We start from the raw sequence: 13,895 nt of genomic DNA, 5'->3' as shown, positions 1-13,895 counted from the left end.
TTGTGCTGCAGAGGACAGTGGTACTTTGCAGTTTACTTTATGCTAATGGTACCACAGTTACACAACTTCTTCAAAGTACCTCATGATAACTCTGAGGGTGACAAAGACTGCAGTGATGTATAGAATTTTCAGTCCCATATGATGCATCGATTCACTATCCTCAAAGATTTTGTCATAGTCATAGCTAGGTTTTAGAACACACTTTTGAAACAGGTACAATTCAAGAACCATGCTTGAAAACCACCAAAAAAGATGTGTGCTTTTAAGGCCCTCAATAGTCCTGGAATAATTGTTACTTTTGGGAAAGCAGTTAAATTTCATACAGGTGGATTCACAACTATTTGACCAGCTTCTGATGGCAGATCAGCACCAACTTGGCAAACTTCTAATTTTGCTTGGCGAACCCCCCAATGTTTGCCCATACATGACTCAACATTGCAAATGATGTAGGAGCGTGCCCATATTTTAGAGCTACCAGTTTTCCAAAAGGAAAAATGCGTGATGAAATATGCAAAACAAACACTTACTTTGTCAAGGGAGCAGGAGAGAGCTGCACCAGCAAGCCATCAGTTTTATTCACCGATGCTGAGATTGGATATTTATATTTTCATCGACTGCCTTATGCAATATGACTTCACGACTGGCTTACACAGATTTATTCGTGGTAAGGGTGCCTGCTTTTCATAGTTAGCTTGTTGATTGTTAATCTTCTTGCTGATTGTTAATCTAACTTTGTTATAGGTCTGCTTCTATGTGGTTGTATCAAGACAGAAATATATGACAGCTACATCTTACCAGTACTTACCTACAGAGCAAAACCTTGAGGCTTACAAAGAGGGTTCAACTTAAATTGAGGATGATGCAGCGAGCAATGGAGAGGAAAATAGAGACAAAATAGGTGTTACAGATATTTTATACTAGAAGAAACAGGCATGGGGAGGACATGTGGAAAGTGGGCAAGATAACTGCCGGTAAAAAAGGTGACTGATTGGATTCCTAGAGAGGGCAATCGTTACATCATACAATAAAGAGTATGCACTAAGTGGTTGAAGTATGCACAAGGAACAGGACATTGCTATCACATTCAACTTTTAAAAGGTTCCCCCAATTTTTGTGACCAAAAAGTGCACTGTTTCTTGATTAAGTTCAGAAATTGCTGAAGTGGCAGAAAAGTACGTTTTATGGCAAGAATGTTTTTTCCTGGCAAACAGTATCCTTTTATGTTTGCAAAGCTTAATTCAAGCTCATTATTCTGTCTAAAACATGCATCTAAAAACTGTTATCAAAATGGGAAATGTTCCTGACAAGACATGTATTGGGGCAAGTTGGTTCATACTTGATGGGAAACTACCGTATTTTCCGGTGTATAAGAAGCGGTTTTTTTCCAAAATTTTCGGAGGTGCGTCTTATACAACGGTGCGTCTTATACGCACTTTTTTTGGTAGTTTTTTGGGAGAAACTCGTGTTGATGCTCATTAGTCTTTTTTTTTAAACCACTAGAGCAGTCCAATGCGAATTATGCATCATAATTATAATAACGAACACTCAACGTGCCAATACTACAGTTTTAAAACAAAATCAAAGTACATAAAACGGAAAAATTTAAAAAAGTATGTCGTCATGCGAGTTTTCAGCTCACTGAAGCTGCGCGAGTTTCGGAGGCTGTACCATAGAGAGATGTACTCAGTGAGTGAAATCGGCGTAAGATGGCGATAGGTGCGCGACGGGTTCGGCGGTTTGGTTTGGATTCGGCCGCTACTGTCGCTACCACCGCTACGCTGTCGTTCAGCGAGTTGGACTAGTCGCCATTTGCAACTTCATTCGTTCGGTTGGTCCGCGCCTTTGTTACCTTCACCTGCAGTATGCCGGCTAAACGGAAAAGTTACACGGCGAAGTTTAAGATTGCTGCTGTGAAGTATGCAGAGGACTACGGAAACCGGGCAGCGGGCCGTCATTTCGACGTCACGGAGAAGATGGTCCGCACATGGCGACAGTCGACTGCTAAGCTTCAGGCCATGAAGAGTGACAAGAAAGCTGACCGCGGCAAGAAAGCACGATGGCCAGACCTTGAGGGACGTCTGCACTTATGGATACTGGAGCAGCGTGCCCAAGGTAGGGCGATGTCAACGGTGCAGCTGCGTCTCAAAGCGCAGGCGCTAGCTAAGGAGGTGGGCGCCGTTGATTTTGTTGGCGGGCCGTCCTGGTGCTCCAGATTTATGCGCCGCAAAGCGCTGGCGATGAGGGCCCGCACAAGCATGTGCCAGAATCTGCCAGCAGATTTCAAGGACAAGCTTGAAAGATTCCAGGCTTTCGTTAAGAAAGCCATTGAAGACGATGGCATCGGCAACAGCCATATAACAAACATGGACGAGGTGCCACTTACGTTTGACATCCCAATGGAAAGGAGTGTGGCACCGAAAGGTGACAAGTCTGTCACCATCAAAACTACCGGCCACGAAAAAGCGCACTTCACGGTTGTGCTGGCATGTTGCGCCGACGGGCAAAAACTTCCGCCAATGATTATTTTCAAGCGGAAGACGATGCCGAAAGAGTCTTTCCCGCCTGGTGTCGTCATAGAAACGAACGTGAAAGGCTGGATGGACGAAGAGATGATGGGCGAGTGGCTTGAAAAATGCTTTTCTAAGCGACCGGACGGTTTCTTTCATGCGAAGAAGGGCCTCCTGGTATTGGATAGCATGCGGGCGCATAAAACGGAGCTCACTTTGAAGCGCATCAAGGCAAAAAACTGCACAGCTGCGGTTATCCCAGGCGGGATGACAAAAATGCTTCAGCCGTTGGACATCTCGGTGAACCGCAGTTTCAAGGCTATTCTGCGGCGCCTGTGGGAGTCATGGATGTCCGACGGCGAGCATAGCTATACCGCAACTGGACGCATGAGGCGTGCTTCGTTTTGCGAGGTCGCAAAGTGGGTGCGTGAAGCCTGGTGTGCGGTGTCACAGGCCACCGTAACTGCGGGGTTCCGCAAGGCAGGCCTGCTAGCATCCTCAGCCCCTGGCCTCGACGACGACGACAGCAGCAGCAGCAGCGATTCCGAAGAGGAAACAGAGGAAGTCCCAGCGTCACTGCCGCCAGAGCTCGCTGAACTATTCCAAAGCGCGTCGGAGGACGAGGACTTTGAGGGCTTTGAGGAATAAAATGTTTTCCTGCAGTCGTGCGGAACGTTTCAGTGGGTGCGCATTATTTTTTCTCACAAGTTCGGTGTAGTATAAGTTTTCTTATGGACTGGCGCTCAGAAACGTAAGTACGGCATTTTACAATGCTCGCTCAACTGCACGTTATGAAGTTTCTTTGCGGAAAGTGAGTGAATGTAGGTGCGTCTTATACACCGGTGCGTCTTATATATTAATTTTTGCATGAAAACTTGCGAAAACTGGGGGGGTGCGTCTTATACAAGGGTGCGCTTTATACACCGGAAAATACGGTAATCAGTACGAAGAAACAGGGGCTAAACTCATGACAAAGAGATTAACTAAGGAAGCAGGTTTGGGAGAACAGAGTGATTAGTACCGGGCTCAAGCTGTCGCAGCAGGTCTTCCAGATTACGGATACGGATGGGCTCAGCAGGATCGGCCATGCAAGGCTCGGGACGTGGTAGGTCCCGCCTCGAATCCTGTCCTGGGCTCGCGTGTGACGAGGCTGAGTGCAGCGCCTCCAGGATCTCCTCGTGGTAGCCATTGAGGCTCTTGAGCGTGCGCTCAACCTCACTCAGCGTGTCACCCCCTGTGGCGGAGGCCAGTGGTGGCCAGCCTCCATCCTTGGCCAGGTCTTTAGGTGAAAGCTCCATGAACGTCTCGTCCGCTTCATCTGGCTCCTTCCGCTTCAGCTCCTGTAGCTTGTCTTCCCTGCATTGCAATGACACAAATCTCTCTTTAGATTGTCATCTGAGTGCCTTGGCTGAAAGCTTCACAGACACATTTTTGCAAGCACCACAATAAATAACTTGAGATAAGTCACAGTTTGAGTCAAACAAAAAACAGCTGGCACGAGGTATTTATTAATAACTTGCTAACAAAAAATGATACATTAACTTGTGGGATAGTTGTAGCTAAAGCCCCCCCATGCATTTTCTGCTGGCTAGGTTAAATAGCGCCAACTCGTTCTCCTCCCTTTACTTCAGTCCTCGGACCAGCAGAAGTGGAGGTGCCACTATGATGTTTCTGCTGCTTTTCCAGTTCATGGCCCCACCCCAAGGATAGAGTGGAGTAAGGAATGCTCACATCACCTGACGCGCCCACCCTGCCTCACTCATGCTGTCCCACCGCTCGGCTGCCGACCCCGTTGAAAACTCATCTCTGCATGCACTGGCCTGAAACTTGCCGCGGTCATGACACTAGGCGAACTGCTGAAAGGGTCACAGGTCTGATTGTTATGGCTGCTGCGGAAGTTCTAGCGACAGTGCCTGCCACTCTATTAGTGCACGGAACAATACATGGACAGTTTCACACGAACAGATCTGTATGTTAAATTTAACAAGAACCCTTCTGATGTATAAAACTGCTCAGATAACTATGCAAGTGAGCATCCTGCTCTTGTTCACTTGCTCGCTGTTGGTGGCGCTTCCAACTTATGTAAGCTATTTAGTGCATACAAGTACTGATTTTGTAGTGGTTGACTAATGTGTAAAGTTGTACACTTACATGGTGTACGACGGCATACATAATGCCACGTCCTTAGGAATTCATTTAATGCAAGAAATTTCTCGATCACTTTTTGTATATCTTTATTTTCGAGGTATTTTACATTTATGCATAATAGTAACAAAATATAAGTGCTCTGCACTGGATAAACATGAGCACTGAAGACAGCAGAAAACAGGTATTGAGAAGCACTACACCGCTCATATGTTCTGTCCCGAGTGGCAGAAGAAATGAACTATCTAGAACAGGCGTGTTGAAAATGGGGCATTAAAACTGTTCGGGAGTTCCACTAGGTCATTACTGAAACAAAGGCAGTGAGACAAACATGTTTCCGAGAAAAACAAGCACAGGCGATGGCAATGACAACAGAACCACTGCGCATTCAGAATGGGGCAGATGCATAATGAAGAAGTAGGCGCTGTGACGATGATGACATGTGGCCCATACGAAGCTTACATTTTTACACTGCTACAAGTATCACACGCAACTACTAAAACATGTCAGGAAAGATTTTAGCGAAGATGTACGCAAAAAAAAAAACCCTCTAATTCAGAGGTTCTCAGTCATGAATGTGTCGGCGACCCCTCGTAGACTGGTGGAAGTGATGGGGAACCCCTTGTAGCGGAGGGGAGGAAAGCAGGGGGGTACGTAGGTAAATTAACACAACTAGAGCTTGAAACAGGTGTCTTTTATTGCTACCAAGAACGTCAAACAAACGTGCCACATCACCTTATTTTGGACAGTTCATCATTACATGGCACGTCACGGTTAAACACAAATGTAAGTGAGGGCTTCGCGGACCCTAGGGGGTTTGCTGACCCCCATTTGAGAACCACAAGTCTAATTGATCGTGGGCTTGTCGCCGCTTCTGATATCACAATCTGATCTTATATTGAGATGACTTGTCATTTCATGTTGCTGCATTTCATTGTTGCCTGGATGTGAACATATGATTGTCTTCATTGTCTGTAGCAAGTGAAGTGCTGCATTTCCAAGCACATGGATGATGATACAATTCCCAGAATGGAGTGCAGAAACAGTTGGGCATTGGGATAGAAAAAAAAAAAAAAGTAATATGTCAGGCATGTCGAAGCAAAGATTCACTTGCCCCACTTTGCCTGAGAAGGCAAAGGCTCCTGAATTTTTCTGTTAAGTTTGCAGTTCATTACTTTAAAGAGTTGCTGAGACACAAGAGTGATAAAATTTGAGACATTATTCTGAAAGGTTCAGGGTTCTGAAACTCTTAGTAGTGAAATATTTTTACACTAAATTATATTGAAACAATGTTTATTGGAAAGGGGACCTTTGAAATACTCTCTAATCTGAAAAATATTGCTAATCTGAGGTTCACTATAGCAAGCTTTGAGTGCGACTGGTAATTTTAACCATTCAAGTTTGCCAGAAACAATCAGGAACTGCCTTTTTTTTCTTCATTGATTAGACACATAGGGAGTAAATGTTCTGTACTCTTTTACTCCTGCTACCCTAAGTGCAGAGCTTATTGTCATCTCAACTTGCCGGTCAGTCTGTATCAAGAAAGCAATCCTGTAACATGCAGTCCAAATGCACTTGCAGTTTGGGACTGCACAAGAAGCAGCTACTTTGCTATCTAGTAGCCAAACAACAGTAGAAGAAGAAGCATTACACATTAAAAGACAGTCAATTCATATCGCAGCATATACAGTCCCCATGCGATGCCATCAAGGTCGGAATGAAGGAGACATTTCAGAAAGTGTGTGAAAATCGCTGGAAACCAGGCTGAGCTTTTTCTGTGAGCCAAGGTACTAGTGCTGGGAAAAGTATGCTCGGCTAATTGTCTACATTATGAAAAAAAGAAAAAAAAATTTCACTGTGGTGCAGGTGAACAAACGGTGTTCCTGCATTTATGATATCGAGGCCCTGTAATGAACTACTAGATAACAAAGCAGTGAATAAAAACTGCACTTGCAGTTGCTTTGTAGGCAAGCTTTCAATAGCTCCCATTGAAACAATGTTTCATGAAGCCAGCCTTGATGATTTCAAAAGTGTTGACAATTGGGATGATGCACTTTTTTCGACTCGGACGACTAGCATTGCATAGAAGAAAGGAAGAAGAAATCCTCTAGGAGCAGCAGCAGCCATACCTGTAGGAAGGCATGCTCCCAAAGGTGATGATGCGGCTGTCCAGGGTGGTCGAGGCATGGTGTCCGGGAGCGTCTTCATGCTCTTTCTTGGCTGCAGTCATTGGTGCCTTGTGTCGGGTTGAGCCTTTCTTGGGCGCCCCTGGGGCCTGCTCTAGCTTGGGCATGGTACTCCGCCTGTAGAGTTCCCAATAGTAACACCCGTTCTTCCATCAATTAGACATCACGAGTATAGACAAGAGTCCTTATATCAACTGCTATACCCTCAGTGTGTTACTCAGAAAATGGCAAGAAGGGGAAAATGGAAGCTTGAGATGAAGAAATCTGTAAACAGGGGCTGGCGTGCTTGAGACAACGTCTTGACGGGTGAACCTGTCTTTCTCAAGACTAGCCTTGAGGAAGAAAAGTACACTAGTCGAAACGTCGGCTGGAGCAAACAACCCTTTTTATGGATTTTTTTTCTTCATCTGCCACTGTTCCTGCTGCTCTAACACCCACAGTATGCTGCTTCCTTACTGGCAAGATGTTTGTGACAACAATCTGCTGTTAAAAACGTTCTATAAAAGAGCCGCTATGCTCGGGGACAACTTTCTGTGGCAGTGCAGTCAAGGCTACAGAGCCGAACGACGCCGTCTTGATCGTTTTGCTGCACAGCTGGAAGTATTCCCACCAAAAAATAGTTTTCTGTGTGTATCTAAGCATTTCAAAAATGTGCAGTCTTTAATTTTTTGTTTCAGATTGATAATGGCACAAAATTATTAGTGATATTAAGCAAAACAGCCTCAATTTTAAGTTTTCCGGGCTTTTTTTGGCTGTGGCATTTTCCACCGACACTGTACTGGTTCACTACAGAAAAAAACAAAAAACAATTCACTCGCATGTGCCACCATGCACAGACTGAAACATGTGCATGGTGAACGATGCAGGCATTCACTGCGCTAATGCAGATGATGCCGGCCCTTCAATGCTTTAATATAATGAATACATTATCTTTATGTGCTTGCACATTTAAAATGAGCTGTACCAAGCAATCCCCACCTCTGCCCATAAACTAGAAAGTTAAGCCTCACGCACATTCATTTCTACATTCATTGCTTTTAACTTGCACTACATTGAAATGAGTTTGAAATGAGTTTCACTACATTGAATGAGTTTTCAACTTATTATCTGTGACTAGACAGAACCATTTCTGGGTAGGAATCTACACAATTGATGATTAACACCACTGCATAAGCACGTTCGGACAGCCAAGGTAAGTAAACAGTGCTGCTCTCAAATAAGCCGCAACACTTTATTGCTTGCGGCAACACCAAAACGTGGTACAGCCCTCATTGCAGAAGGATGGTGGGAAAGCAAACGAGGCTTATCCACCCCACGAGCAAAAGCACAACACAAAGGGTGCCGCGAGCATGTCGCCATTTCTCTCAGCGGCCTGTCACCATGAGCCCTACGTGTCACCGTGAATGTGGGTTCACGGTGAGATTCCACTGAGGGAAACGGGTCCTCGCGACTACGCTGCACGCTCTCATGATCAGTGACAACAGGACCTGATCTTTCGAGCGAGGGCAAGCTCCACTCACGTTGGCTTTGGGAGGTACGGTTCTGTATAGTATGACCACGTGTTAACACACCGCACCGCTCTTCGGCCTAGCGTTCAGAAGGGGCAACGAACGTTAAGTATTCACTGCGGGTGCCTTGCACCCGCAGTGAATAGCACCCACAATTGGCACCCGAAAGTCACCCGCAGTTGGCGAGTCCGAGCGAGCTCCAAGAACAATGGAGCTGACAGACGGGAAAGAAGAGGTGTGCTCATCCTTCGCTGTCCAGAGTTTCTCTACCTGTCGCCGGCAGCGTGCCCGAAACATCTCGTGAGACTCAAGCGCAGTACCACCGTCTACATCCGGTATAGATCTAGTGCCAGGTGAGAGGGGTTAACGTGACTCCCGCTCTCCCAGTGCTGACGGACCACGGAGGAGGGGACAGTCACGTTAGGACATGAGAACAGCAGAAATAGGTGAAAAAATGTGCGCAATAGTGGTGGGCTAGCCTCAATTCCCACAAGAACAAGGGGTGAACTGCCAGTTACTGCACTTTATTCCCATGAATAGAGTCCTTAAACTTATTGCTTCTTGCGCGCCTTCAAGTTCCAGCTATCCTCAATATCATTGAAGCTTTTCAAATAAGAGAATTGAGCTCCTTCGACCACAATGCCGATGCCAGCTTTGTAGCAAGGTAAAAGGTTGGTGATTGGCGGCAGCAAAGGCGTTCCATATTCATAACTGCACGGGTACACTTCTACAACACCGGCTATGGAAGCCATAATCTCAGCACTGATGCAACCAGAAACAGCTACGTCGTCATCTGCACCGATGAAATCGCTCACTGTTCAAGATGGTGCCCAGGAACACTGATAAGTCGCAAAATTCACTGAGGCACCAAACGTCCTTTTCAGCAGTCATGATGCACCTGAAGTCATCACCTGGCCCGCAAAAAAAGTTTACGACGGTGCTTTACTTGATTTCGCTCCAAGCACCAGTCATAATTCTTATCGCTATGTTCCGGTCAACATTTGGTTTAACTCCCGAATCAGGATTTATCAGAAAAGATGTGAGAACTATACAAGTTCACGAGGCGTAAAAATAAAACACCGAGTTTCCACCGTAAACATGCTGGAAATATTGATATCACTTGTAGCTTTGGAAGTAAAAACAGTGCATGAATATAGACAAGGACAGAGGAAGAGACGACACCTTGTCCTTGTCTATAGCCGTGCGCTGTTTTTACTTCCTAAGTATGAACCAGCAACTAGCCCAACTTTCACTATTATTGTCACTTGTGGCTTTGTAGCTAGTAGCTGCTGCATCCTGCTGGTTTGATGCCAAAAGCTAGAAAAAGCGTAGGCTTCGAGACATGCCCTTTAATACCGAAAACACTAAATATATGCCATGAGGTAGCACATCTCGAAGGCCATGCTTTTCAGGCTTGTATGCCATCAAGCACTAACACACAAGAGAATGCGAACATTGCAACAAGATCGTCGAGTCACTTGGCATTCTCATTTTGGTGTCTTTGGCAATCGGTTTTTTAAAAATACTATGCCCACACATTAAGACCTGATGATCGCGCATCAAACATACCGGTGCACTTGCGGTGTACTCGCAAGCGCCATGCAATGAACCACATTAGCGCAGTGGAATGACACCCCCTTTACGTCACCTGCGAGTGCAAAGGGATCTAAACTTGTTAGAACACGGCTGAGAGTTGATCAATATTTGCTAGAAAAAATGAATTTTCTGGTCCTTGGCCTGGTGCAGTGTTCGATATCGCGGATGGCACGCTGTGCGGGAGTTCGATATACAGATGCACTGGTACCATACTTTTGCATGGGAAATTCAAGGGTATTTTTTAATTGTTTGATATAGCCAATAATTCGATATATCAAGTTTTAAATATCCGAAATCAACTGTACTGGCCATTACACGGGGGTTGGAAAGCACTGAAAGAGATGGGTATGCAAGGAAGTGAACGCAGTTCCATTGAGTATAAAGTGAACTTGCCTGTAGCAAGTGGCCAGGAGGGCAAAGAAGATGAAGACGCCACCAACCACTGACACGAGGACAATCACCAGCGAAGGAGTGCTCAAAGCATCCTTCCTGCCCACTGCACGACACAAATGCAATTTTAAGTTAAAAAAAAAACATCTGTTCAGGATGAAATGTGACAAAGAAAAGCACAGTGACAAACTAAAGTTTAATAGAAATTATGGCTTCCCTGCCTTAATCGCAAGGTGGTGAATCAACTAGAGGTATCTTTTATAAACAGACAGACAGCAATTTTTTCTCTGCCAGGTTTTTATGTCGCAAGATAAAGCTCGCCCTTTGTAGAGTTTGTAGCTGGAGCAGCTGCTCCCAAATATGCGTGGTTATATTATAAGCAGTAGTTTTCTATCTGCACTTTACGTAGATGTCGTTCAGCAATGCAGTAAAGCAACAGCGAAGCCGATAGCCCTCTTCTCATTATGCTCAAGGTTCTGCTTTCACAGGAGTGGATGAAACTAGTTAACCACCTCCATTTTGACATTTTCAACCGTTTTGGAATATAAAAAGCAGGTAGATTAAGTTTTCCCAACACTCGTAGTCACGTGAAGTTCCTTTATCACCTTGCAAGCTAGGAGTTCATGGCCTTCACAATCAGTTCTGGCAACGTGTTGTTGGAGACTTTTTTTTTAGGCCGTGAGGCGCTATTCACACTTTTCCAACACGTCAACAGGTGCGACTAGGCCCCAAGTTAACGCTATTCACGCTACCGGTCATGAGCACTGGGTCATACATTAAACAAAGGTGGCACCATTATCACTTGCAAGCTAGGAGTTCGTTGTTCTAGTCAGTGCAAACTAATGCATATCTGCAAGCTTTTCATTTAAGACTATAATGAAAAATTTGTGCTGAATTTCAACACTAATATAGAGAGAAGTAATAGTCTACAGCATTAAAAGGTCATGTGATAAGTACAAGTGCACGTTTACTTTTCTGCCACCAGAGGTGCCAAGCGTTAAAAATATTTCTGAATGAAGAAACATGATTGATTGATATGTGGGGTTTAACGTCCCAGAACCACCATACGATTATGAGAGATGCCGTAGTGAAGGGCTCCGAAAATTTCAACCACCTGGGGTTCTTTAACGTGCACCCAAATCTGAGCACATGGGCCTACAACATTTCCGCCTCCATCAGAAATGCATCCACCACAGCCGGGATTCAATCCCTTGACCTGCGGGTCAGCAGCCGAGTACCTTAGCCACTAGATCACTGCGGCGGGGCGAGTGAAGAAACAAAACATAAATTTATGTTTAATGACAAAAACAGGGTTAATTTTAGACAATATAAAGCAGACAGTCTTTCTGCTAATGGGGTAATCTCAATTCGTGTTCAGAGCGGTTGTCGGTGCCTTTAAATAGGAAGATGGTGCAAGTATCGCCCAAAGGATGAGGGTGGGTATTTCTTCATTAAATTAATCTTGACAGGACAAGAGACACAGGGGTGATTTCCACAGCTTTTGATGGAACTTAGTTTTTTCCACATTATTCTGACATAATCTTTTGCAACCTGCATAGAAAATCTCTTGTACAGAGCCCAAGCAAACGGCTTCATTTGATAGCCTGTCTATGCCTTTACAAATTAATGCTTTGAAGGTGGCATGACACCCAATTTTTTATCATAATTTATGTTATGCGGGTCAATCCATGAGCATCCACAAATAATACGGCGAAATTTTAGTCTGTTTGGTTGAGCACTAAATATATTATTGAATATTTTTACAAACACATGAGCAGCCTGATGAGAGTCGGGCAACACAGGCACCCTCTCAAGCCCAGACTTACAGGGCCCCTCACCAGGTTTAACAATTGTGAGCTGATGACCAGGCAATGCATATAAAACGTTCACGATCACGTCTGCTAAAATTTACTACGCTATGTCCGCAGAAATGGGTCAAATTTCAAGATGAATGCTACTTTCCCTTTCATCCCTGGGTGCACACCCAGAAAATGAGGGCATGATGTAGACATAGAGAATTGCCCTACATATACTGTAGTGCTGTGATGTCAGTCCTCTACATAGAAGATGACTGTACTCTGATGTCACCAGCATTAGCATGTGACACGACATACATGTGTAGTCTGTGTAATTTGTTGCTTCAATACTATATTAATAAAACTTGAGATAAATAATGAGACACAAAAAGGGAATATGCACATCTTTTTCATTTTTTTCCCGTGATTTGCAACGAGGTGCGGGGCTAATGTGACTGTGTTTCACATGCATTCGTGTCCCTGTGGTTAGGGCATGAAGAAGACACCAACCCTGGAAATGAAATTAATGGTCCTGTGCATTTGAGCACTCAATATGCTCATCTATTGTACCGCATCTAAGCCAGCGTTTCCTAACGAGCGTGCACCGAGGCATCCATCCGGCAGAAACAGGCTGTAGACCACAAAATAACACTTGTCAGCAAAACCAACACCACTCGAGAGCTTGGGGTTGGGCTTGATTGGAGACGTCATGTGCAGGTGACCGTTTTCTTGGATACAGGTGAGAATAGGGAAGAAATTTGGCTTGCGAAGGCTATGTGGGGCAAGCAGCAAGGGTTTCGAGCTCGCCTGCTCTCATCCTGGTTTCACACTGCTTCAATATAACAGATCGAAAAATTCTGGGGGCATAACGCTCTTCTTTGAACACACAACTGCTAGCATCTAACTAGAGTTTGTTATGGGGCCTGGTGAGGGGCCTTTTTAAAAGCAGCTGGCTGTGCGAGCGTCTGCATTCCGATAAAAAATATTGTTCCGTCATCAGTTGCACGTGAAATCTAAATACTACAGATTTCTTCTGCTTAGCAATGAAACTTAGCAATTTACAGTGCTAGAAAGTGTGGTAGATGATGATGGCATCGTTCCTTGCTGTGCATGATCTCAGAGGTGCCATGGCAAAATGGTGGTTGCTGGGGATGGCAGGGATTAACGTTTAGTGCATTTTAAGCACTGAAATATTCTTTTACAGCCCATTTTTCATATCTGTGCAGGCATAACAGATCATCTACTTTTTGTTTTTGCCCCAAACCACAAATTGTTGGGTGACCGTTTCATGGCCCTTTAATTCACGCAAAGGAATGTAAACAACTTCAACACTGTAGTGATGCAGTTTGTGTGACATGGTCTCGATCATCCCTGACGTGTAAGGAACGGTTTTTTTATGTCTGGCACAGGCAAGCCTAGGCTTGGAGAAGGCAGACAAACAGGGCTCTACTGTATTAATGAACACCAGCCAGTAACTGCACATAACATACACTTATGTTGCACACTTCACATCCTAGCAGCTGCAAAACCACATGAACATTGAAGAGACTACCATAAAATCCCGAGCAAGCACCCCCACTACAGTGAGAAATGATTTCACTAGATTTCAAGGAAAGCGCTTGCTCTGTCATGGATCAGAATTCAAGATGGCAGTGGAAAAGCTGCCACAAATAAAGCACACCCGTGCTTCTAACGAAGTGATTTACTGAATATGCGTGTTGTTTTCATTCAGCCTCGTTGAGCAAATGTAAAATAAACATTGAATGA

General features: G+C 44.7%; 1 protein-coding gene across 2 annotated transcripts in view; it reads right to left on the bottom strand.

The window, feature by feature from the left end:
• mmd (disintegrin and metalloproteinase domain-containing protein mind-meld) overlaps positions 1 to 13,895 on the bottom strand; it is a 75,723-nt gene that overhangs the window by 10,625 nt on the left and 51,203 nt on the right. For both annotated transcript variants that reach the window (XM_075891850.1, XM_037434130.2), the window contains 3 exons: positions 10,336 to 10,438; positions 6,782 to 6,955; positions 3,529 to 3,863 (listed from right to left, as the gene is read on the bottom strand). In XM_075891850.1, coding sequence (XP_075747965.1) covers positions 3,529 to 3,863; positions 6,782 to 6,955; positions 10,336 to 10,438 — 612 coding nt within the window. The remainder of the gene's footprint in view (positions 1 to 3,528; positions 3,864 to 6,781; positions 6,956 to 10,335; positions 10,439 to 13,895) is intronic.

Source organism: Rhipicephalus microplus, chromosome 1 (genome assembly GCF_043290135.1).
Source record: "Rhipicephalus microplus isolate Deutch F79 chromosome 1, USDA_Rmic, whole genome shotgun sequence".
NCBI classification, from domain to species: domain Eukaryota; kingdom Metazoa; phylum Arthropoda; class Arachnida; order Ixodida; family Ixodidae; genus Rhipicephalus; species Rhipicephalus microplus.
The sequence above is the reverse complement of the archived record's forward strand: the minus strand, read 5'-3'. Positions and strand labels throughout refer to the sequence as shown.